The 24943-nt window shown below is 35.2% G+C and overlaps 3 protein-coding genes across 4 annotated transcripts; 2 read left to right on the top strand and 1 right to left on the bottom strand.

Moving 5' to 3' along the window:
- Positions 1 to 613: 613 nt before the first annotated feature.
- On the bottom strand, positions 614 to 7519 carry LOC121263732 (bifunctional purple acid phosphatase 26-like). Of its 2 annotated transcripts, none has more exons than XM_041166794.1 (10): positions 7268 to 7519; positions 6717 to 6926; positions 5915 to 6115; positions 4599 to 4710; positions 4162 to 4388; positions 3463 to 3601; positions 2819 to 3039; positions 1892 to 2013; positions 1595 to 1756; positions 614 to 930 (listed from the first exon to the last, which is right to left on the bottom strand). In XM_041166794.1, exons 2-10 carry the CDS (start codon positions 6906 to 6908, stop codon positions 879 to 881), a joined length of 1428 nt encoding a protein of 475 aa, XP_041022728.1. In that variant the 5' UTR covers positions 6909 to 6926; positions 7268 to 7519; the 3' UTR covers positions 614 to 878. The 2 variants fall into 2 exon arrangements, with proteins under 2 accessions (XP_041022728.1, XP_041022729.1); XM_041166795.1 differs by lacking the exon at positions 614 to 930 and adding an exon at positions 937 to 1437.
- Positions 7520 to 15186: 7667 nt separating this feature from the next.
- LOC121263731 (thiamine-repressible mitochondrial transport protein THI74-like) lies at positions 15187 to 21326 on the top strand. The gene is made up of 8 exons (XM_041166793.1): positions 15187 to 15800; positions 16359 to 16760; positions 18059 to 18276; positions 18918 to 18988; positions 19082 to 19183; positions 19701 to 19818; positions 19904 to 20039; positions 20997 to 21326. Exons 1-8 carry the CDS (start codon positions 15720 to 15722, stop codon positions 21057 to 21059), a joined length of 1191 nt encoding a protein of 396 aa, XP_041022727.1. The 5' UTR covers positions 15187 to 15719; the 3' UTR covers positions 21060 to 21326.
- A 583-nt stretch (positions 21327 to 21909) lies between these two features.
- LOC121263730 (ER membrane protein complex subunit 7 homolog) lies at positions 21910 to 24471 on the top strand. The gene is made up of 7 exons (XM_041166792.1): positions 21910 to 22226; positions 22470 to 22507; positions 22859 to 22967; positions 23440 to 23503; positions 23636 to 23752; positions 23848 to 23956; positions 24169 to 24471. Exons 1-7 carry the CDS (start codon positions 22138 to 22140, stop codon positions 24261 to 24263), a joined length of 621 nt encoding a protein of 206 aa, XP_041022726.1. The 5' UTR covers positions 21910 to 22137; the 3' UTR covers positions 24264 to 24471.
- The last annotated feature ends 472 nt before the right edge of the window (positions 24472 to 24943 follow it).

Below are 24943 nucleotides of genomic sequence, written 5' to 3'. Positions count from 1 at the left end.
GGCAATATTGTCCAAGAGCAATACTATTTATCATCTCAATTATCATCATTTCATGATATAGTATTAAATAATTATAGAATATTTATTATATTTTACTTGTAAACCTATTGTCTAATACCATATCATAAAATAACGAAGATGATAAAAAAAATGATAGATTAATAGATTTACTCATTGTCTAATCATCCAATAGCATCTCTAAAAACGTACGTCTTAACAGTTAACAGTAGTTTGATTCCTTTCCTTTTCCTTTGAGATATGAATTCTAGAAGATTAACGGATCTTAGCAAAGTACAGGGGCATCGAATAATCAATCACATACGAATGTGTCCTACTTTTATTTGCTTTCCATCAATTAACGACAGGCTCGTAAAAAACTACAAAACTTTATTAACAAAAAATAAGATTTATGGGCCACGATGCTTGAAATGGATCCCACGATCAAAACTCATATGGTTCTTCTCCCTGGGATGGAGGGAGAATGGAGATGCCTCAAGTAAATAATTTCTTTAGAAGATGGGGCCGTCTTCTTTATATATTCCTCTGGAAGATAAAGGTGTTGTTCTCTGAGTTGAAAGCAATGCCATGTGTCTTTTTCTGAAATCTGATGATCTGATCAAATAGATTCGTAATCACATTTCCTGGAATATTTTGATTTCCAAATCAATTCCCCCAATATTTAAACTGTCTATATCTTACTCGTCCAAGAAAATAAGGTACTATTGATAATACAGCCCGTCACCCGGCAACTGTCGTGGCAAATCTTTGCAGTGGAAAGATTAGTCCTTGACTGCATGCACCAACAGATCCGTAAATGTAATTGAATAGATTCAAGGAACAACAGATCTTAATCCGATTGTTTCAGCAGCTGATTTCTCCTACAGCTTACAATGACTTTTCTTTAATCTCCTCCTCCGCAGATTGCTTGCCCTGCATGATAATAGATCGTGACAACATACTTCACTACATCCCTAGTTTTACTAAGAGTAACCTGCATTTGAATGCTTGATTGGGATTCATGGCCCATGAGAGCAAGCAAATGGCCATCTACGAGATAGTTTTGCTAGGGCATCTCTAATCAGGATTTGGTTTGGTAGACAACTGGTAGTGACATTGATTAGCCATTTTCTAACAACTCAACAGAAGCTCAATACGGATACAAGAATTTAACTTCATCCGCTGTCATTCTAGCATTACAGGATTAAGTAAAGATCATTGAGTTAACCATTAGAAGATTTTTTAGCACCAGCCCTTCATCTGAGCCATAGCATAACCAATAGATATGCAGATAATTTATTATGACTGCAACTTTTGTTGGCATCTGGAGAGCGTTTCTTTTATTGACCATGATAAAATTTGGTTCACTGACTTGATCTTTTCTATTAGTGACAGCCCAATCCAGGAGGAACTCAATCAACTGTGTTGACTTTAAATGTACTACAAACAAAGAATAAAAAGGTCTTAAGTGGCTCTTTCTTTAACATTTATATATATATACACCATATACAGATATTACTTATAAACCTTCAGGTCAAAACTAAATATCCACATTCAGAAGCAATTCATGAAAAAGTTGGACATAGTTGATTCTTACCAGTACTGATTGTAAAATGTTACTGAATCTGTCTCTGTTTTTTTCCCATCATCATTTCGATTCCAATGGTAAAATGCGAGGGTTCTGTTCCTGATCTCCAATGTAGAATGACCATAACTGGCTTCACGGAATGCAGAATAATCTGGTTGTGGGTCCCAAAACCTACAAATAAATCCCATGTATCAGGAAAAGTTTCCAAAGAAGGGAATTGTAAATGCAGAATAAAATGAGAAATTTTTTTTTGAAGAGTAAAACAACAGCAATCGAGAAATTTACAAATTGTAAATCTTGCTTTACCTTCCAGCAAGACCTTCCTGATTTCCTCCATCTCCAACAGTTATGTACACTGGAGCTGATTCATCAGGTATTGGATAACGGTCACCGCTTGACACATTGTAATGTATATTCGAGATGCGATACTACATAGGAAAACATCTCTTATTGAGATGAAGATGTAGTTGACTTTATGGTGCATAGCAGGAGTAAATAGAGACATGGTAACCATTATTCTTGGCCCAAAAAAAAAGGATATAAAGTGTAAGTGCCATAGGAAACCTTGCATCAAAATGTTGTTGCAAAATTACTTATAAGTCCTACCGTGCGAATTATTATAATATGGCTCTAGAAAGACCAGTCAAGGAATTGACAAATGAAATGTGGTAGAAGCAATTGCATTTGAGGACAAAGTAGCCAACTGGTCAAAGAATTTTGATAGGGAATTTGGGTTGCAGCTATGTGAGCCAACTTCACCATCTGCCTCATGCATATTGATATTCAGGTGTTGTGCAAGGGAAAATCATCTAAGAATATTGATGTCATGTGCTATGATTTTCATGAGAAGTAGATTGAGGAACATGACTGAAAGAATTATGCAGAATATTTTGGGTAAAAAGGCTGAATGAAAAGCACATGATCAAGCACAATGTGGCATGGTATACCACAGTTCCTGGTTCTTCCCTGACCAGCTGAAGAACGAAGTACATGTGGCAACGACTGTAGTTCCTAGATGTGTCTTTCTGCACAGAGTCCTTTGTGCAAACCCCATCACCCTCCCCCCCACAAAAAAAAAAAAAAAAAAAAAAAAAAAGAAGAAAAAAAGAAATCCTTTCTGCCCTGAGGAAGAACGGAGAACTATGTTGATGCTTGTTGCCTTGTGACCAAAAGGCATGCATATGCAAAAGAGACTTCATAGGGCTCTAGAAAAGGACAAAAAAGAATTTTTACCGATCTTTCATAGGCATGAACGTGCCCAGCAAATACGAAATCAACTCTATAACAGACAAACCATCTCTCAAAGACAGCTCGCATACTTTCACCTTCCATATAGTGGGCTGAGTTACTACTGTAGATGGGTACATGAAGGAGAATAATAAGCCAAGGTGTCTTCCTCCTATCCACTCTTTTTAGTTCTTCTTGCAGCCACCTCCATTGAAGTGTATATTTCACTGGCAATAATATGTCAAGAAGATTAAGTTAGAAGTAAATAGCAAATTCAACAGTAATATATGTATTTTTTTAAATGCATACAATTCATTTCCCTATGAGAAGTGAAACCTTTCTGTCGGCCCAATCATTCAAAGTTAAGAGAAAAGCATGCATAGAAATAATTCCAAGTTTTGGATTAATAAAAGCACCATGGAAACTATAGTCTATAACCATCATACTTCACCCATCAAGAAGACATGGATAACTATTCGCTGAAAAAGAAGAAGCTGTTGTTAGACTTTAAGGGCATTAGAAACTCATAACCAGACGTTATTGCCATTATAACCACATAACTATAACCATATCTGATGATAAAATGACTCTTAACAAAGTGTTTGTCAGAATGCATCAATGTGACAAGAGACAAGGATAAGCCAAATTACCAAATGGAGAATAGCTGGATAGGACAATAATATGTGCAGACGCCCTTCGAACAGCATACCAGAGAGGACTGGTGCTATGTGATGCTATATTGGGTGTAGCAAATCGATGTAGATATGACTTGAAAGGCAGAACTTCTCCCTGAAAAATATGTGATCATATGTAACAAATCATGAAAACAGAAACGAATAACATCATTTATCTAGTGCAAAACTCATAATCAAAAGAAATCAAGTATCCCTTCAGCAAGTGCTTCTCTTTCTGATAAGTACTTCCACCCTCATTTTCTCAAATAATGGGGAAACAAAAAGATACCCATGCTGCCTCCCACATCCGGGCGGAGGCCAGGAGGGGGGGCGGGCAGGGAATAGCCAAACTGTAACTCTAGTCGGCATAGTCGCCTTTATAAAGTAGTAGCCACTATTTCTCAAATCAAACATCCAAGAGAAAAATAAAAACTGCAATGTCAATAAAGCTCTCTATAACGCTTTATATGACACTTTACTAATTCATATATGTAGAATAAAATAACAAAACATCCACATAAGTGCATACAGATGTATGTAGGTATTTTTAGATACAGAAATACATACAAATATGGAGTAATTTATAGCAAGGTGCTCATGCTTACTTATAGATAGGAACAAAAGTAAACATTAAGCTTAAATCGAAAGTTTGCAAAGTGCAATTGGTAATAGTACCACATTTGGCATGTACTCTATTTCATGATTCCCAGCTGACCAAATCCATGGCTGATATGCAGTACTTCGCTCAATAAAACGGCCCCATGCATCCCATCGAATACCAATATTATTGTATTCATATCTATCAGCATAAGAGAGATCACCAACATATAAGACAGTCTGTCCCCCACTCTGCATGTAATGCTCAAGAGTGGAAAGAGAATTATACGTTTGACCCAAATCACCTAGAATGTACAAAACCAATAGAAAATGAGAAAAATCTCAAAACACATCCTATAAACAACTTGTTCTTCAAACTACCATATTATATTTTCCATATAATCCTATATGAATGATATATAGTTTGTTTCTACTTTGCCTTTCTAAGGCAGTGCAAACTGTGAATCAACATTCATATTTTCTTTCAAAGAGGTTATATAAAACGAATATCTTACCAATAATTCCAAAAGTATAGGAAGCATCTGGATCAATATTTGGAGGTGTTTGAAACCAAAATTCACGAGAAGAATCGCCAACTCCAAGCTTGTAGTAGTACTTCGTGTTATACTAAAAGACAAGAGATTGGTAAGCTTTAGCATAATAGTAATACTTCACAGGCATCAAATAAACAGATAAAAAGTACTAAACATTTTTCCTCTTGCAAATAAATAACCATAACTTTTTGAAGCAAAGGTCTTTAACCAGCTGACAATCGGAAACTTACCAAAAATTACTTAATATAAGCAACAAAAATCATTTACTTCTTTCACTAGACATGGAAAGGTTGACTAACTTATATAAAACCTATACAAGAGCAAGTAAACGGCCGAAGACATTAAAGCAAATGCATCAACCCATAGGTTAAAGAAAACAAGAAATAAAAAATAAGATGCTGTTAGACAAAGAATTTTGGTAAGGTTAATGAAGACCCCTTAACATTAAAGTATGTATTTGTGTCGTTGCGTATGTCCATGCCTGTAAAAATGACAAATTATAAAATGTAATGGAAAAAAAAAAAAAAAATAGAATGACCTTCATCACGTGCATGAGTACAATAGGAATATTTCCCTTTAAGCAATATTTTTACAGCCTTTTTTTAGGCAAGAAGGAGGAGACCATAGTAGCACCCTAGTCCACTAGGGAGCCATTTAGAAGGGACCTACACAAGCTCACATAGAACCTGCAACTTAGGGTCAAGGCAGGATAAGTTTAACCACAAGTTTTGCTTCTTCAAACAAACTGTAACCATGGTCTCACCTTAGCCCCACCAAGGGCATAGTGGTACTAAGCCAGTGGATAGAGATAATAAGCGTGAACCTCATGTCCTTAGCGTCTTGCCATACATACTCAAACCCATAACCTTCTATCCACCATCCTATATGGGAATAAGCCTCTTACCACGAAGCCAACACCATTGGTAGTTACAATCTTTTAGATATTGACAAAAAGTTTTATTAACGAAATGGATTTAAATACTGATATTTATCATACTTTTTCCTACAATTGTGTTTGTCTGCATAGGCCAAATTGCGCGGGCATCAATCATCAGTTACCTTTGCTACACACAAGTGCAGATGTGTATAAAGAAGAATAAAATATATTAGCTCCATTAAGGATAACCAGGTGCCTTTTTAAGTACTTAATTCATACTTGTAGACATCGTCCAAAAGATTAATCACAAGAACATGACATTCTGTAAGTATACTCAGTATACTTTGATTAGTTTGACTAGTTATGATACAGGTAATATTACATTTCAGTTTATATTTACCTCAAGGCCATCAACAAGGCAGTGATGAATGTAGCCGGACTTATAGGTTGAAAAGGTATAGTTTGCCACTGTGCCATCAGCAGTAAAATCATATTTCTGCTTTGATGTGCCATATTGTACTTTGCTGTTCCCTGGTTCATCAGTTGTAACCCATGAAATTATTATAGCCGTTCCATCATAGTCACCTTGAGTGATATGCACCTACAGCCAAAGGAAAAAACAACAATGATGGTGTAAATATAGCTGGCAGGTAAGCCAACATTACCACAATAGCACAAATGCATGCTTGTTTCAATAGGAATAATTGCAATGTCACAAGGCTCAGTAAGAGCGCTAGGTGGCGGTAAATCAATTGAGTTGCCATGATCTATTGTCTCAAACAATGCTGAAGTCTTATAAAACAGATTTGAGTACTTTGCATTTTCATGGAACACTAGAGGCCTCGAGTGAATTAGGGAGCTACACCAGAAATCTAACCTTGCGATTAGATTGGGAGATTTGATGCATATATACTAAGACGACTGATTGTATGAGACAGAATCATTCAGAACAGTGCCGTTGGACAAAGTCTAGCACACAGCATGATAGCCAAAACCCATTAACAGTACACCTGCATCAACTACCCAACTAGAAGTAACTATCCCTTAACATAACCAGACGGCAAAGCCTATAGCGCGTCTTCAAGTATATACTTGGGAATGTAGACGTCCAATACTATCTACATATATGAAAATTATTAATCTCGTACGGAAATCATAAACAATTTTGCCTGGCCGGGTATGAACAAAGATAAAAGGCTTACTTGTTGTGGGGCGTTATGAACTTTTGGGATTGAAAATATTTCATTATCAAGAGGGATATCAACCGATGGCCATTCAGAACGAATAAAAGTGCTTGTGATTCCTGCATTCCCTTGTCCCACGGATCTTAAGATGATACATATTAGAAATAGAAGGCGGTACAGTAACAAGCACACGCCAAAAGTCAACAGCATTGCTATTCTTCACTCAGCCTGTACAACAGCCAATTTGGTCAAATCCAACGAGTGTAAAAAAAAAAAAAAACCAGAAATCACAGCCTGAACTGGACAATCCCCACCCATCTGATAGGGGGAAAAAATCTCCAGTTCCCGGGCGTCCGATTTCCTTCCACTGCTTCAGTCCCCACTAAACCCAGTTTTTAACAACCATATCCCATCAAAACAAAAAACCAGACAAACCCGAGAAAACTAAACAAGATCGAGTAGAACAACAATTGCCAATTAGCTAGAAATATCACAATTAGATAATCAGAACGAGGAAGAAAATAACAAAACAGAATAGCTGCTTCACAAACAGAATAGAAAGAGAATACCTGAACCGATGTAAACAAAGAGTAGGAAAAGGCTTAGTCGGTACGTTGACGGTTAATTAAAGTGTTAATGAGATTTGGGAGCGTAAGATTGCAGGGAGCGACGACGGGTAAGCGTAAAATAGCAGCCAAAGGTTCGTTGTAGTGTCACTGCTTTGTTGCAGCCTTGCAGGGAGCGAGGATTGGCCGCAGACTCTCGGACGAAACTTTCTTCAAAGAGGATTCTGCGACTGTCCAACGGAAATTGTCAGACTCAGCGTACCTCAACTCATTCGATTCTTCTCGTTTTATTATTACAAAATTTTCTCAATTCTTATTCAAAATATAAGAAATAATTTAACGTTTTTAAATTTAAAAAAAAAAAATTATAGACATAAACCTCATACTCCTACATACCATTTAAAAATATATAATTTTATTCTTTTATTCTCATATTTCATAAAATGTAAAATATAAAGATAAAAATATAAAATCACATATTTTTTAAATAGTGTGTAGAGTGTGAGTTTCTGTGTAATATTTCTTTAATAATAATATTAAAAAATAATACTTTAATAATATTTTATTATATTATTTACAAATCATCTTAACTCATCTTTAAATTCAACTTTCTTAATCTGATGTGAATATTGTTCTATCAGCTCATCCTTTTGATTGAAGGAAAATTCTTGAGATTCAGTTTCGATAGTAAGATAAAATGAATTAATTTTTTATAAAAATTTAATAAAATATTATTTTTTAATAATATTATTATTTTTATGTTTGATAAAATTGAATTATTTATTATATTTTATATAAAAATTTCATAAATTTATAATGATAAAATGAGATGATATAAAATATTTTAACTATCTAAATGGGACCAATTTCTTTTTAGTAATATTATATATAGTCCGGTTAAACAAAATTGACACGTGTCTTTTTTTAAAAAAAAAAATAGTAAACTCTTAATGTAAATCTTATATTTATTTATTATTTTCAAAAAGAATATACGACCATTGTGCAAATATCATTTTTTTCAATTGAATTTAGAGATAATAACGTGTAATTAGCTCTTTTGGAAGTTGGAACGCCTATCAAGCGAGTTTTTATTTTATATATTTATTTTTTGGCCTGAAATTCAAGTTTGTTAGGTTACATTTGATCCGAGAAATGTTTTATTTCATCTCATTTCATAATTATAATTTTTTTAAATTCTCACACAAAATATAATATATAATTAAATTTTTTCAAATTACAAAATAATAATATTAAAAAATAATATTTTAATAATATTTTATTCAACTGTTAATTTTTATCTTATTTTAACTCACTATTTAAACGACATATTAGATTTCATCTAACTATAAGAAATAGACCGAAAAAGGTTGAATTTTCTTTATGCCATAGTCATAGACCGGTGAACTGTGTATAAAAAAAAGAATGAAATACCATGAAAATGGAGTGATATTCAATGAAGGGTAGTGACTAGTGATAGGCTTACTATCCTATTACTACTCATTTATTAATCAAATATATTTCAAGTTTTTTTTTACTTTTTTATCATTTTTTTAAAGTATTTTTTTAACATTCTTAATCATTAAGAAAAAATTAAAAAAATATATAACTTTACTAATACTCACTTCTTTAACTATTAAGTAAAAAAAAAATTAAAAAAAAAATCAAATATAAAAATAATAGTATATAGATAGTAATAAAATAGTAATCCTATCATTATTCTTCAACGAATACATTCATAAAAACCCTAAACATATAAGTTATAACAGCCACAACCGGCCACGCTTTTTCCTCACTTGCATTCACCTTAAATACACTCAAACGACTAAAATCATAAGCAATGCCGTGGGTGACTAATTTGTCCAAAATACTTATAGCGTGTTTAGGAGACAAATTTTTTTAGTAATAGTACTCATTATCTTAATTCTCATCATCATCTCATGATGTGATATTAGATGATTATAGATTATTTATTATATTTTACTTATAAACTTATCATCTAATGTCATAACATGAAATGCTGAAAAAATCATAATAAAATAAATGATAAATAGATTTTTCATGAAATTTATCACTATTCATTTTTCGGCAAAATTGGGTGTCTAATACGGTCTGGGCATCCGCCCAAGTCAATGCTTGAAAAAATCCGAGATTTTGAAATCCTGAATCCAAGTACTCGAGCTAACCAAATTTTAGGAGTGACAATATGTGATATGACTTGCTAACCCAACACGAACACGACACGATAATAATATGTTTGAGTTTAGTCTTAACGGGTTTGGGTCAAGACAGGTTGGCCCGTTATAACTTGTTATGACCTATTGAGAAAGTTAAAGTTACAATTATACCCTTATACCTAAAAGTAAAATTGTTGATATTTTAATTTCAATATTTGTATTTTTTCGATTATAATTTTAGATTTATAGTTCGTTTTATATTTTTATAGATGTTGTGATTTTAACATCTATATAAAATTATACTAAACTTAATATGGTCAAATGGATAAATTTTGACTCTCTTCAACTCATTTACATTAACGGGTTGAAACGGATTGGGGCGTGTCGTATTAACTTGTTTCGAAGTATTTACTAACATATTAAAACGAGTTGACACAGTACGACCCGTTATGTTAATGGGTCATGTTAATATTTTAGATTTTGACATAATAAGCTTAACGAGTCGTGTTCAAGTTGGTCCATATAATATACATGTCTTGATACGATACGAACACAACATATCAAATACTCTACCAAATTTTGCAAAAAATTCACTATTTTTTTCTGCTTAATTTTTAAATCCAACTAACTAGGTTGTGCCCAAGTTAAAAATAAAATGGAATTGTGGGTACTGGATTTTATACTCGATACCCGTCTCATGTACTCATACCCACCCCCGATTATCGACCTGAGCCAATAACCGCCTCCATAATTGGGTTCCATGCCATGTCGATGGAGGGATTCTCACCTTCGGATTTTCTTCTCATCCAATTTTAAGGCAATATTGAAATATTGCCTTAAAATATATTAAAATAAAAAAATAAACATTAAAAAACTCCTCTCTACACCAATATTATGATAGTATATAATATATATATATATGAATAGTATATTATGATATTATTATAATAACATTTAAATAATATTATGCTAGTATATAATATATATATATATATGATAAAATTATTATATCATTGTATTAAATCTATTATATAATAAATTTACTATTAGAATAACTACATTTTGTTTCTCATGATAATCGTACTCCCAGACATATAGAATTTCCATGCAATACATCGTACTACCAAACTAGACAAAAGGCTTTAAAGGAGGGTGCTTTCTCTTCGCGGGGGAAGGGTTGTCTGAACGCGATGACAGCTGCTAAGCGTATCCTTAACTACGTTGAACGGTTGGTTAGTTGGTCCTCCTTTTTGGATCTATTTTTAGGTAACTTGGGTTTTCCTGTTCTCCCCTGGCAGCGACCTCACCCTCCCCCAACCCCCCTCTTCTCCCTCTCTCTCTCTCTCTCTCTCTGTCTCAATCACCGAGCTTCGAATCTAACGAGTCATGGATTTTGAAGTTGATCAGGAAAAGGAAAATCGACATGTTCTAACACTCTTAGAGACGCTGAAGAAGGCCTCCAAAGATCTACAAAGCAACCCCATTTTCCTAACCAACAACAACGATTTGAAAATTACAGTTGAAATCGTTTCTAGGGTCGAAGCCGAGGTTGCTACTGTTCTTCCCTCAGACCCTAAACTTCTCAACATCTCTCAGTTGCTCTGCAACCTCAAGACCTTACTCGAGAAGCTCGAGAAATCTCAGGGCTATGGCCTCAAATCCATCCTTCACCGGCAAATCACAAACTACAAGATCTCCCAGGTTGCTATCACGACTGAGGCTGAAATTCAAGCATTTCTAGGCCGTGAAATCGTTCAAATCCTTGCAAGAACGTTGAAGGAATCAGCGGACGAGGACGAGAAAGTTAGGGTCTTGATTGAGTTCAAAAATCGGGTGTGCCAAGGTTTCGATAGAGATTTTCAAGATTTGATTTTGAGAGCGAAGGTATTTTCGATTCTTGAATTTTTACTTTGCAACTCAACGTGTTCGAAGCGGGCTCGAGGCCATGCGGCTCTGGTCGTAGATGCTTTAGTTAGATTCAACAGGAATGTTTTTGTGGGATTGGTGCTCATGGGTCCTACTGTTGGGGCCTTGATTTCGATGGGTTCATGTCGTTCGGCCAAAGTGCTTTGCTCACTGATCACATTTATCAGAACTCCATTGGTAGATGAAATGGAGTGTAACGGTGAAATCCCAAGAATTATTAACCTCTTAAGCTCGGAAGATTTGTCTATTCGAGCTGCAGCCTTGGACTGCATTCTCGAACTTGCTTATTTTGGGAGGGAAGAAGTTATCCAAGCAATGCTTGGAGAAGATTTGGTCAGGAAGCTCATGGAGTTGCAAAGATTGAACAGTGGGAGTGGTGTGCTTGAGAAAGAGAACGGAGGAAGTTGTGTTGAAACAGAGTCAGACACGAAATTAGACGACAAAGGGAGTAAAAACATGGAGAATCATCCATTTGAAAGCTGTGTTACAAGGTTTGCAGTGCAAGTGGAAGTGGGGGAATGATTGAGTAGCATAGAGAAAAGAGAAGTTAAATTGGAGATTCTGAGGAGAGTCAGAGAAACCTCTATTTCTGTTGCAGAGTCCGCCACCATTGAGGCAGAGGTTTTATGGGGTTCTTCTCCTTGAATATATATATATATAGGGAGCTGGTGCAAACAACGTAGCGACCTTTCCTGTGCATGATCATAGGAGCTCATCTCAGTATGGAATGATCGGTTTGAGTTATAGCAACCGCTCAAAAGGTGAGTCCGTCACACAGCACTCCTAAATATCTAGTTAATCCAAATCCATCCACATAACTTAAAAGATTAGGCTTTATTATCACAAATAATTTCAAGTTATGTTATGATTCGAACTCTGATCTTAAGAAATACCAGTTCGTACCAACTGTACTACCAATTTGGTGAATCTCCTCCTTGAAATTAGATTAAGGATGGCCCTTTCTGTCTTTTTTTTTTTTTTTTTTTTTAAATTAATTTTGGGTTTAGTCCGGGAGAGTAGTACCACCATTACTCATGATCTTTTTTTCAACTAGGAGGAGGCATGATAAATTATTTTACAAACAAGAAATTACCTATATTGTGCGGAGTGTGTCCAACTTCCAAGTGTGTTTCCCGCGTTCCGCACCAATTTATAAAATATGATTTTTTTTAAAAATCTATTTGCGACCATCTTTATTGTCACATTAAACATGTCCTTGATTAGTCTATCGTGTCAGCCCACATAAAAAGTGATGTTATCTTGTTTTTTATTTTTTATGAATAATAAATTTCGTAATAAGTAATCTATTACATACTAGACTTATCAATACTACAACTCATTTTCAACATAATAAATGATGGACCCTACTCATTATATGTCCACAGCACTGCTGTGACAGCAGTAGTCATAACAATAATACTCTTAGTATTTGAAACCAGCCAACAAGGGACAAAATGAGTGCCCCACTAATACTTGCTTAAGAAAAAAACAAGAACACGACTTGTGCCCCAGAAATCAGTGGCGATGGATATTCTTTTTGTAGATACTGACATATATTGGATGGGGGGTGAAGGTGGTACTGCAAGTAGTGTGATTTTCAGCCTAAAACAGAGTGAGGTTATTAGATAAAATGTGAGTTTTAAAAAAAAATATATATTTTAACCATAAAATAGATTATGCACAAAAAAATTATATAAAAATAAATATACAAAATAAATATTTTAAACAATTTTCTTATTGGTGCTATATTTGAGAAGGATGTCAAATACCGACATTTTCCAAGAAATACGAGATTGCGGGTTTTATATAGAAATTGAAGCAAGTACTACTTATTTAATGAAAAGTTGCCATCGACATCAGGAACAAATCCTAGCCGAAAGCTCTCCCTTCCTTTTCTTTCTAAGAGCCGTCCCAACAGAAACCCAACCTAGGGGTTGGAGCTTCAGCTCCTCCTCTCTTCTCTTATATGGTTATTAGATAAAATGTGAATTTTTTTTTAAAAAAATATTTTAATTACAAAGAAATTATCTGTTATAAATAGATTATACAAAAATAAATTAACAAAATATATATTTTAAGCAATTTTCTAAATGAACCATGTATTGCTGCAATATTTGAGAAGGATGTCAAATATCGAAATTTTCCAGGAAATACCAGATTGTAGGTTTTATATAGAAATCGAAGCAAGTACTACTTATTTAATGAAAAGCAGCCATGGACACCGGGAACAAATCCTAGTCGAAAGCTCTCTCTCATTTTCTCTTCAAGGTTGCCCCAGCAGAAACCCAGCCTAGGAGGTAGAGCTTCGACTCCGCCCTTTCTCCTCCTATCTTGCTAGACTAGAGATAATGTAATCCTTTATTTTTCTATTTTTGTTTGTTTTTTCGTCTAAAGTATGGTGAAATGCTAATCTGCTGCTTTCTGAAGCCTATCGACCACCACACACCCCTCTGCAGGATTCTTAGGCTGCCAATCATTCGGACGGCTAAAGGCTTTCATCGAACAGAGAGGTGCATGAGTCACACACGCGGGTAATAACAACGTGTGAGATCCACGTGCCACCGCACCAGAAGCTTCTACTACTGCCACGCACGGTGTTTTTGGGACTAGGGACCTCGGTTTCTTTAGACTCGATTGGTCGCTACGCTCCTAGCATGGCGCGTCGCGTGTCTCTCACGTGCCACTACAGTCTCTTTGGTTCTTGTATTTTGCTTTCATTTAGGCTAGAAATTTGGATCTACACTTGTAATCCGTTATTTTTATATCTATTTTTATGTTTATTATTATTTCCTTTTGTTTAGGTAAAAATAAAAAAAGAAATAGTCTCTTGGATATTTTGTCCATAGAGTAAAAGTCCTCTCCTCCTCTGAGGTGGGGTTTGAAATCTATGTTTTAGACAAAGTGTGGTCTCTCAAATAGTTATTTATAGAGAATTATAAAAGTTAATACCATACCAGTCACAAATAAATTTGTGTACTGGTGGAGCTCAAACTATAAGTAGTTGACTTGTAATTTAAGATTTTCTTTATATATATCAGGTCACAGACGTAATTTTAATGAAAAGCTATCATTTTCTCGTGTCGGTTCCTCTCGACAGCCCTTTCATAAGTCGTGACTAAAAACCAAGCAAAAGACTAATAAAAGGATATTCTACCCACGCATAAAATCTGGAACTTAATTATCAATTTACTCTCAAATGTAACATGATTTATAATTTATTTTTGAAATGAAAGCCCCGCGTACTCAAATGCTGGAAAAAAAAAACATTTGCAAAATCCTAAAAACTTGTAAGAAATGAAATTTTATGAAACATGCATTGCTGTTTGTGCTAGTTTCTATTTCCTTTTGATCCGAGGAGGAAACATATCGGGGATAGAGGGTCGTAGTAAATAGTTCTGCGTGTGCGAACTAAATTTCATGAAAAAGATCCTTTTACGACCAACAAATAATTGTGGATGATTGGTTAATAAGGGTTCAAGACTTTTAGAATTTCTATCCTAATCATAATATCTAAAGTATGTGAGACACATTAAATAAGATCTATAGCAATTGTTGGTGATAATTAGAATAAAGATTAAATGTTGAATAAATACATTTGACTTGTTTTATCCAATAATCTATATCGTTGTAAGTTACAAACGTCATCCAAATAAAAAATAAAATAAAATTACCATTAAAATTCCTTAATTAATATGTAGTATTCTCTATTGATTTTCGTATTATCCGCTTAAGTTTCTGACTAATATGATATGATAAACATATTACAACTCGAAAGTTGATGTTCACGTGAACCTGTGTCTTTGGTTCAATAGGCGGGGGAGTGAGAGAGGGAAACACGGAAAGAAATAGAATTTCAGGTCTTCTACTCCGAGAGGGTTGGGACTAGAAAAAGAAAGAAAAACCGAGGAAAATGGGAGAGAAAATCTGAAAATGTGAGGAAAAATGCCCAATATCCTTTCTAAGTTTCTAAATGGAATAACTTGAGAGAGAGAGAGAGAGAGAGAGAGCGAGAGGCAGGAACTATATTAATTAACCACCAAAAAGTTAGAAACTTAATTTTAACACTTCCCTCTCATTCTTTTCGTCCCCGTTCCCTGTGCTTTGGCTTTTTTATTTTTTTTTTTGCAAAGAATCCCCTCCAACCCCCCAACAACGTCAACGCTCTTGTTGATTCACACACCAGCCGCCCCAACTGTCTTCTCTCCTTCTCTGTCTCCCGAGATCTTATTTTTACATGTCGGTGATCGACTGATTGGGGAAACGAAAAAGACGTTTCAGAGATCTGAGCGGACCGCTACAACGCAGATCGTTGGCAATTCCTGTAGACTCTGTATCTGGGTCTTGTTTGATTCGCTATGAGTTGGAAATACAGGGCTGGGTTGTTCCTGATAGCTGCTGTTGTTGTTATATGGGTCTCCTCTGCAGAAGTCACCCAGGTCAGCTTATAGGCTATATGCACTCTAATTCTCTCGTTTTTGTTTTATATATTTAGTCGAATTCGGGTGAAATCTCCATTCATGATAATGCATTTATCTGCCTTTTGTTGGTGTTTGATGTATTATAAGCTCTTGTTTCTGGTTTGGGTTTGAAAATGATTGAAGATACCATGTATTTGGATCCATTCGCTGAAATTCAAATCTATCTGCTCGGTAATAGGTTGGATTATTGTCCACGGAACTGTCCGAACGTAAAAGAGAAAATTGCGATCCTACGTTGTTGGAGACGCTTTTGCAGCGTATTTTAGCATATCTTCATCTCAAGCGTCATATTCGTTTTCGTTTTTTCTTTTTTCAAGGGTCTTATATAAGGTTGTGTTTCTTGTTTCTTCAAGTGTTTGCATAATCATTTATGGGCAATAGTAAGTCGCGATATTTTCTCTCTCAGCATGTTTGACATAGCGCTTAGTTATTTTCTTGTTGACATAATACAACATCATGCCAGCACCCGAACTACTTCTCGCGTCAGGTTTGAGCTGACTGCTATCTTATTTGCAGGGCATATTTACAGACTATAAGCAGCCATTTGCAGTAACATATCTTGGAGCTTCTCTTTTGGTAGTCTACCTTCCAGTAGCATTCTTAAAGGATTGGGTGTGTAGTATCCTAAAACGTCGCTCTTCTAAAAGTGGAAAAAATGCGGAAGGCATGAATGAATTTTCTGTTGGTTTGAGTTCTACTCTAAAATACATTGGAGGCCAGAAGAACTTTGAATTGGAACTTCAAGGAACCTTGAATAGAAAAGATAGTGAAGCAGACCTTTCACCTCTTGCAGAAGGAAGGCCATTGGTTGCTAAACACAAAGATGATGCACACATACTGAAACAAGATAGAGAGCTTACAACCAGAGAAATTGCTACTTATGGATTTTACATTGCCCCGATCTGGTTTGTAACCGAGGTAAGGCACTCCCTTGGCTGGTTTCATCAAAATTATATCTCCCGTCTTGTTTTATAGAACAGTTTATCATGAATATTGTTTTCCTAGATCCATTTACTTTTTTGGATGAATGTTTAATTTGAACCCATTCACAATTTTGGATAAATGTTTAATTGGAATCTTTTTGGAAGAGCAGAAAATGATACTTCCTCTGCATGTATCTTGATTCGTAGAATGATTCAAGGCAATACTTGTGCCCCCTAACACAACTGTTACAGTAACTGTTCTCTTTGTAGAAATAGTTCTAAGCATTATTGATTGCTCCCCACTTGTTGCATGTGTTAATTGGTGCTTGTGCTTGTGAGTTGGGAGAGTGGTTTTTTTCATAACCGCAAAGGGTGCATGCCCTTTATGTGAACTAGTCTATTACTTTTTGCAGTTTTGTGATGTCTTGGGGTATGTTTTGTCATGCATTGGCTGTTAGGTGCAAAACAGGTTCTTGGGTCGACTGGAAACTGTGTTTTAATTGTTCAATCATGTCTACTATCATATAAGGTTCTCAAAACCCCTAGGGGTTGGCTCAAGTGGTAAAGGCCTTGGTCGTAGTGGTAAGCTCCCTCCAGGTCTAAGGTTCGAATCCTCTTGGATGCAAACAATTTTTAGGGGCCATTGGAGTGGGAGAACTTTTCCTTGAATTACCAGAGATGCACTTGCGGGAAACTCTTTGTCGAGGGCTTGTGCATCTCTGGGATTAGTCAGGACTTTGTTCTTGGACACCTAGTGCCAATCAGGAAAAAGAAGAAAAAAAGAAAAAAAAAAAGAGTTCTCTAGGTGAAGAGTTTAGGGAGGGGTTGTTTATTGCAAAACATGTACGTCGTGGCATTGACCCAAATCAGGTATCCTTACCCTGTGTGAGGACATGTCTGACGAGGAGGTGAGTGCTTCCAAGTCTAAGCTTACCAGCCTACCTACTATTGGACTGTGAGGGATGCAGGTGAAGAGGAACTTGTTCTAATGTTTATATACTCTGCTATAAGTGAGGGCTTTTTAACTCAATTATATGGTGCCGCTCTCTTGAAAAGAAGTCCTAAGGTGTATATCTATACGGATTTTATATCAGTATTTTGTATTCTTTTGTTACCTGTTGACATTTTTTCCATGACTTTGCCATTGCAAATTTTGATTAATGCATGGTCAGTGGTATTTTCACGGAAATCTTGTTATTTGATTTCTTGATGGTAGTAAGGCTTTCAATTTAGTATGAAGAACCCACAAATACTTCTTACTCGTGTTTTTTTTTCTTTTCTTTTGGCTCACAGTATTTATCAAATGCTGCACTGGCACGTACAAGCGTTGCAAGTACAACAGTATTATCCTCTACTTCAGGACTTTTTACTCTTTTCATCGGTGCGTTTCTGGGCCAAGATTCTTTAAACATTGCAAAAGTAGTTGCTGTCTTTGTAAGCATGGCTGGTGTTGCCATGACGACTCTGGGAAAAACCTGGGCTACAGATGATTCACAAATGAATGCTTCTGCGTAAGTGCTTACTCCATGGCATCATGTCCAATATTGACCTGCTTTATACTTAAGACCTATTTCTAAGGTAGATGAAATTTATTGATGGTGGTTGATGTGGTGTATAATTTAACGATTATGATGTTGGCGTAATATATTAGTGAAGTAAATGCTGAGTTAGCAAGGCTTGCTGTTAGTTCAGGGAAGGTGTTAGTTTTTCTAGTGGCAAAGCTTTCTTGTTCTTTGCTTACATGTTGGCATGCTGGCGGGGGTCTAAGATTCAGCCATTCTGAGTACCAATATACAACTTTACTTATTTATTGAAAGAAAGGCTGTCTGCCCTTTTGCCATAATATGAAAATTGTTATTTAATATCTATTTTTTTTTATAGTTTCCTTTGTTTATGCTGAAGTTTTTTGTTGGAGCTTTTTTGCCGTGCCCTGAAGATTTTTCCATTCCACTTTATGAATTTGAGAGAAAATATCCCAAGCAACTAAGTATATATATACAAATTATGCCGGCTAGCTGTTTCACATTTCAATATATATATATATGTATATATATAGAGATATGTATATGTATGTATGTATTCTAGTTGCATATAGTCAGTTTGCTCTTTGTAATGCATGTTTTGGGTGTTGACAGTTGATGTTTGTTTTCAGCAATGGGAAACGTTCTCTTGTTGGGGATCTTTTTGGCCTTCTCTCGGCTATGTCATATGGTTTATTTACAGGTCAGGAACTGTGTTTGTTACTCAGTTTTAGTATTCATTCCAAATTTATATTGACAAAAAGTATGTAACGCTATTTTATGATCGATGCTGCAGTGCTTCTAAAAAAGTTTGCAGGTGAAGAAGGAGAAAGGATTGATGTGCAGAAGTTGTTTGGCTATATAGGATTATTTTCGCTTGTAGCAATGTGGTGGCTTGGTAAGAATCTTGATTAGCTACAATTCTATTAATCAGCTGTCAAGAGTGTTTATAAGGTTCTTTATTTGCTCATCTCTCCTTTCTTTCTGTAGTGGATGCTGACAGTGGACTTTTCTTTTCCTTACTAAATGTTTGCTTTCCTTGGTCTCAGTTTGGAGAGTTAAATTGTTGGGGATCTCTTCCTTCTAAAAATTTGGCAATAATGATAATTTATGAGACATATATAATGGTCCACTTCTTCAAATCCAACCACTCGTTTAAACGTACAGAAATCAAAGATCTACTTTGACACCCTACTCTCAAATATATCTGAATCCAGGGACACTTAACATTATATCTCAGTTGTGTACCCTTTTCCTTTTTTCTTCGTATGGCTAACTTAGTGTTTGAAAGGTGTGCTAGATCTCTCTCTCTCTCTCTCTGTCTCTCTCTCTCCTGTGGTGTCTTTCATGTGGAGAGTAGTGTAGGATTCTGTTTATTTAATGAATATATATCCTTTTGTTTTTTTTCCTTTCAGTTTGGCCATTGACAGCGTTGGGACTTGAACCCAAGTTCACAATTCCTCATTCTGCCAAGATGGACGAAGTTGTTCTTGCCAATGGCTTTGTAGGAAGTGTCCTCTCTGACTACTTTTGGTATGTAAAAGCAACTGCTTCTAAATCAGTGATGTGGAGCTTACGTTTTCTCCTTTTTGTGCTAAAATATCTCATATCTCCATAGGGCACTATGTGTTGTATGGACGACTCCACTTGTAGCCACCTTGGGCATGTCACTCACCATCCCTCTTGCTATGTTGGCTGACATGGTGATCCATGGTCGTCACTATTCAGCAATTTACATTCTTGGCTCAGTTCAGGTAATGATATTGATATAAAGATGCATTTTCTTTGGCTTTTGTTGTAATTAGCATTTGTTGTATCTTGTTAAATCCATTTTTTGAAGGCATCTAGAATCTCTGTCATTTTTGTGAATTAGGTGGAAAGTGTTGTTTTTTGTAGGGCACAAGTTAAAAGTAGAAGACTAGGGTGTTCATGATTGTGATCTGGTTGCTTCTCTTTTCTAAAATAAAAACAGTTAGTGTTGCATCCATGTTTGTTTGTTCTTATTATATATACATACATACATATATATATATATGTATATTTATTTTTTGAGTTGCTGGAAGAGATATGTTCCAAGTCTATCCATAATAAATATTGCTGTCACCCTTTCAATGCTGCTGATTGTGATCGAATATATTTTGACTTAGGTTGGAGAGGCAGCGAATACTCAGCCACTCGTCTCTCGCTCCAAATCTTGAACACCAATAAACAAACGGAAAAAAAGAAAAAAAAAACTCTTCTTTTATAAAGAACTCTCAATATGAACTAAAAGTATTTAATTATCAAATAAGTTTACCACGTCCCTTTCTATAGGTTACAAATCCCAGTCCTATTGTAGATAGAAATCCTAAGAAATGAATTACTTGAAAACTACCATTCCTTTCAATGCAAGCTACTCCTAAACATTCCAGGAAACCTAAAAGTATATAAATTAACGAGGATGAAATACCGACACCATCAATATCAGTCGTTGTTTATACCAAGTACTACACTAGAGAGAGAGAGAGAGAGAGAGAGAGAGAGAGAGCTACCCAGCAATGGTGTTCTACTCTGCATTGGAGAAAAATATTAGCTTATTTAATCTCTAATTTATTTTGGTAATCATGTTTAGATCTCTGTACTACACCATGGTATTCAGAATACACTTTATCGATTCAAATTTCTGAGGCTGACTGTCTAAAAGTCTATGTTTCTTTGGTGGTTCATTGCAGGTATTTGCAGGTTTTATAATAGCAAACCTTTCAGGCTGGTTCTCAAAGAAGTTGGGATTATAGCATTTCGTTATATTCGTGTTAGCTTAATCTGGGAAATCCTAATTCGTTCTCCATTGTTTTGATTTGGATGCCACATTCATAATTCTCGTGACCAAAGTTCCTTTCCGGTAATATGCATCAATGGCATCTCAGCAAGTGGAAAGTTATGAATGTTACTGTACTATAGTTGATTGTGTAAATGAAGGTTTCGCCTTTTCGTTGGGTTTTGAGTGTTGGCCCCCATGGTGTAATAACTTCTCTTTTTGGTCAAATGAAAATATTTATTTTGAGGCATTTTTATCAATGTTTCTTATGAACGTTTGCAACATCTTTCTATTTTGGGAATGGCTTTTTACCAATGCAATGTCGATTGATATTTAACTGCAGAATTTGGCAAGAATAGGAAAACAATGATGATAACCATAACAAACAAACTGATGCTTGAAATATATACCGACCCCCATCGAAACCTTATTGTAAAGTGTAACTGAATTATCTTTATATCATTTTTTAATAGGACATTGAAAAATTATTTAATTCTCTTTTAATTATTTGATAAATATAATATAAAGATAATTGAGAGAATGATAAGCAATATTTTTCTATCCGCTTTACCCATTATCTGATAGTTATTTCTGTAGCGGTATATAAATTGATGTGATTTTATATAATATGTTAAATTTAATTTATAATAAAAATAATTTTACAATCTAATGTATTATATTAAATTATGTGAGTTCATGAATTTATTTTGTAAAACTTCTTAGTAGCTAAAACGTGTCTCTTCATTCATTGTGAAATGAACCGTTATTATGCATGGACGGTCTATATTTCACTTATGTACAAACATTGACTCATTCATCTACGGTCCAGAGGAGCCTCTCGCTCTACTTGTTTGATGCCATCCTTACAGTCACTTGCGAGTGCATGACCAAAAGAACACGGTAAGGTCTCTAGGTCAGTAACACTGGATCGCAATAGTAACGAAACGGCGAATTCTGAGAACACGAAGAAGAGTCCCAGTCGTATTTTTCTGGCTTTGATTTCTCGCACTTTCCGAAGCCTTTTCCTAGGATCTGTGTTATTAGCGGAAGCGACCATGAGATCCAAACCGGTTATTCTCTTGCTTTTTCTTCATTCATTATTATGCTTCTCCTCTCTGGCTTCGTCGCAAGCCATATCAGCCGGGTAGGTTTTCTCATCTTTTCTCCTTTTCAATAAAATTTCTTCTTTTTTTGGTTCCTTTGAATGGAAAGCGATCAATATATATAACTGTAGCTTATATATATGTTGATTATGTACTGTATCTTAGGCACCGAATTATAAACATTTTATCAGTTTTGTAGGATATGAATTTTAGGACCTCAACTTTAGTTTCTTTGTTACTTAATTTAGTTGTTATCGTTTCGTTTTTGTTCTTTTCATTTCCAGTGATGGGTACACGATCAACGGTCGGGTGAAGCTTCGAAGTATGTTGTTCTTTTCCTCTTTGATTTAAGTGCAGCTTTGAAAATTGGAACTGCTATGGTCTTTACAATCCGACTAATGTGTAAATTGTATAAGTTTGAGTTACATTCAGTTATTGAGTGGTCGGTTTTAAATCAGAACATTGAAAAACGCAATAGAGATGGAATTTGTGTTATTACAACATTAGACCACGAATCAAATGTACTATCAGTTGCTTGTTGACCTTTCATTGCTGCCGTAGGTCAAAGGTTTTAGATTTAGGTTTTGGAAATTTTCCCCCCTAGATGTGCTACTTCTTCCTTTGCCACGCCTTTTAAGAATTCATCTATATCATTTGTGAATTTATTTGACAGGTATGGGTGCACAAGGTTTTGGCCTTCCTGGAAAATTATCAAATGTCAAAGTTATACTAAATGGAGGCCAAAGGGTTACTTTTCTGAGATCTGATGGATATTTCTCGTTGTATCCTATTTTTCCACTTTGACATGTATCCTATTTTTTAAATTTGACATGTATTATTCTGTTAAAATTAATTCAGGATACTTGGTGTTTTCTTTTTAAACACAGCAAATTTCTCTTCAAAAAACCCGACCCTATCTTTTAATCAATGTTTGTCCTAAAAAAATTCTCGTTAGTGTTATAATTGTTGAACCATTTCTTTTTCTTTTGCAATTTCAGAATGTAAATTGGAATATTGAACCTTTTTGCTTTTGCTAAATAGGTTTAACTATTGTATACCCCGTGGACTTAGATTGCTTTAGTGCTTATTAATGAAATCATCTGACTTATCAAAAAATCTCAGAACGAAGATCTGTGCGTTACTTTTATGATTCCTAAGAACTTTTTTTTCTTTTAATTCTACTCTTTTGGGAGGGATGCCAGTAAAGCATGCTTTAAACACTCTTATGTGGTTCCTTAACATGTATGCTTAAAGCCATAACGTGCCAGCGGGAACTCATCTAATTGAGGTGGATGCTATAGGCTATTTCTTTTCTCCGGTGGGACTCTACTCTTTACTATTTCCTGTCATTTAATTTTCTTTAATCATTAATGGCCAATAAGATTTTTCAGGATTAAACTTGCAAGAAAATATGATTTCTCATGATTGCACTCTCTTAATTGTTGTTTAGGTCCGAGTTGATGTTAGTGCCAGAAATCCAGGTAAGGTTCAGGCAACACTTACAGAGAACAGGAGGGGTCTGAGTGAGTTGGTTCTAGAGCCAATGAGAGAGGAACAGTATTATGAGGTTTATTTAGACTAAACTTTTCATGTTTCTTCTTATTAGGTTGTCTGTTTGAAGTTATTTTCTTCTCTGTCTAATTTTGTTTTCTGCTTTAACAGATTAGAGAACCCTTTTCCATCATGTCTGTTGTGAAAAGCCCAATGGGTCTGATGATGGGATTTATGGTGGTGGTTATGTTTCTAATGCCCAAATTAATGGAGAACATGGGTAAAGTGCTCTGGTTCATAGCGTTTTATGTTTTAAGTTTTAACACCTTGTCTTGGGGCTCTGACTTGCTGTAGTTTTATCCTGGTTGGCTTGGTTAATGTAAAACAGAATTGAGTCCAAGGTTTCATTAGAGTTTCTCAAGGCTAATTGGGTTTGTTGTTTGGTTCGAGTTATCTTATTGACTGTATCCATCTGTTATGTTTTGGTGGCAGACCCTGAGGAAATGAGGCGAGCACAAGAAGAAATGAGGATCCAAGGGGTTCCCTCTCTGGCAAACATGTTACCTGGTGGTGCTGCCAGGAGTTAAGAGGATTAGTTTGAAAAACTGTGAACCACGGGCCCCTTCTCTGTTCGAAGGCTGAAAGATTATGAAAAGTTTGAGGTTGGAGCCGTTTAGGCCTTTGTCATGATCAAGCAAAAAATATGCTCTGGGACATTTATCTGAATTTATGCTCTTAAATTCTGCTTCTTTTTTGTTAGGACCTCTGAAATAAAGGTTTTTAATAATTTGGGTTTGTGATGTTGATGGCCGTTCATTGGGCCGGTTTGGATTGGAAACTCATCTCAACTCATCGCATCTCATCTCATTATTACAATTTTTTTAAATTTTTACATAAAATATAATAAACAATTTAATTTTTTTAAATTTTAAAACAATAATAATATTAAAAAATAATATTTTATTCAATTGATCTAAAATTATCTCAACTCATCTCTGAATCTAAATTGGAAATTCTCTAGCTCTTTCATCATTGAGTTGTTTTCTTGAAAAATTGATGGAGCTATTCTGCAAGCCTCTCTCTCTCTCTCAATCCGTAATTGTTACCTGGCTGATGTTGATTTGAAGCTCTGAGTTTTATCTTGCACTCGTGCAATAGCAGAGAAGTACTTCTCCAGACGCTAAAATGTGACTATCAATCAAGAGAAATGATACAAGGGGGATTCCACCAGCATGCTTTCCTTTTCCTTACCCAAAATAGGCCAGCT

The sequence above is a fragment of the Juglans microcarpa x Juglans regia genome, chromosome 4S (genome assembly GCF_004785595.1).
Source record: "Juglans microcarpa x Juglans regia isolate MS1-56 chromosome 4S, Jm3101_v1.0, whole genome shotgun sequence".
Lineage (NCBI taxonomy): Eukaryota > Viridiplantae > Streptophyta > Magnoliopsida > Fagales > Juglandaceae > Juglans > Juglans microcarpa x Juglans regia.
Note: the sequence above shows the minus strand (reverse complement) of the source record. Positions and strands in the feature narration are given on the sequence as shown.

Bases quoted from the DNA above. Each gene is read 5' to 3' on its own strand.
- LOC121263732 (XM_041166794.1), bottom strand. From the start codon at position 6,908: ATGCTGTTGACTTTTGGCGTGTGCTTGTTACTGTACCGCCTTCTATTT. The intron at 4,389-4,598 runs GTAAGATATTCG...TGTACATTCTAG, and splicing joins CTATACTTTTGGAATTATTG to GTGATTTGGGTCAAACGTAT. The intron at 931-1,594 runs GTAAGAATCAAC...ATTATCATGCAG, and splicing joins ACATTTTACAATCAGTACTG to GGCAAGCAATCTGCGGAGGA.
- LOC121263731 (XM_041166793.1), top strand. From the start codon at position 15,720: ATGAGTTGGAAATACAGGGCTGGGTTGTTCCTGATAGCTGCTGTTGTT. The intron at 15,801-16,358 runs GTCAGCTTATAG...TCTTATTTGCAG, and splicing joins CCTCTGCAGAAGTCACCCAG to GGCATATTTACAGACTATAA. The intron at 16,761-18,058 runs GTAAGGCACTCC...TTTGGCTCACAG, and splicing joins CGATCTGGTTTGTAACCGAG to TATTTATCAAATGCTGCACT.
- LOC121263730 (XM_041166792.1), top strand. From the start codon at position 22,138: ATGAGATCCAAACCGGTTATTCTCTTGCTTTTTCTTCATTCATTATTA. The intron at 23,504-23,635 runs GTGGGACTCTAC...ATTGTTGTTTAG, and splicing joins TAGGCTATTTCTTTTCTCCG to GTCCGAGTTGATGTTAGTGC. The intron at 23,957-24,168 runs GTAAAGTGCTCT...TTTTGGTGGCAG, and splicing joins CAAATTAATGGAGAACATGG to ACCCTGAGGAAATGAGGCGA.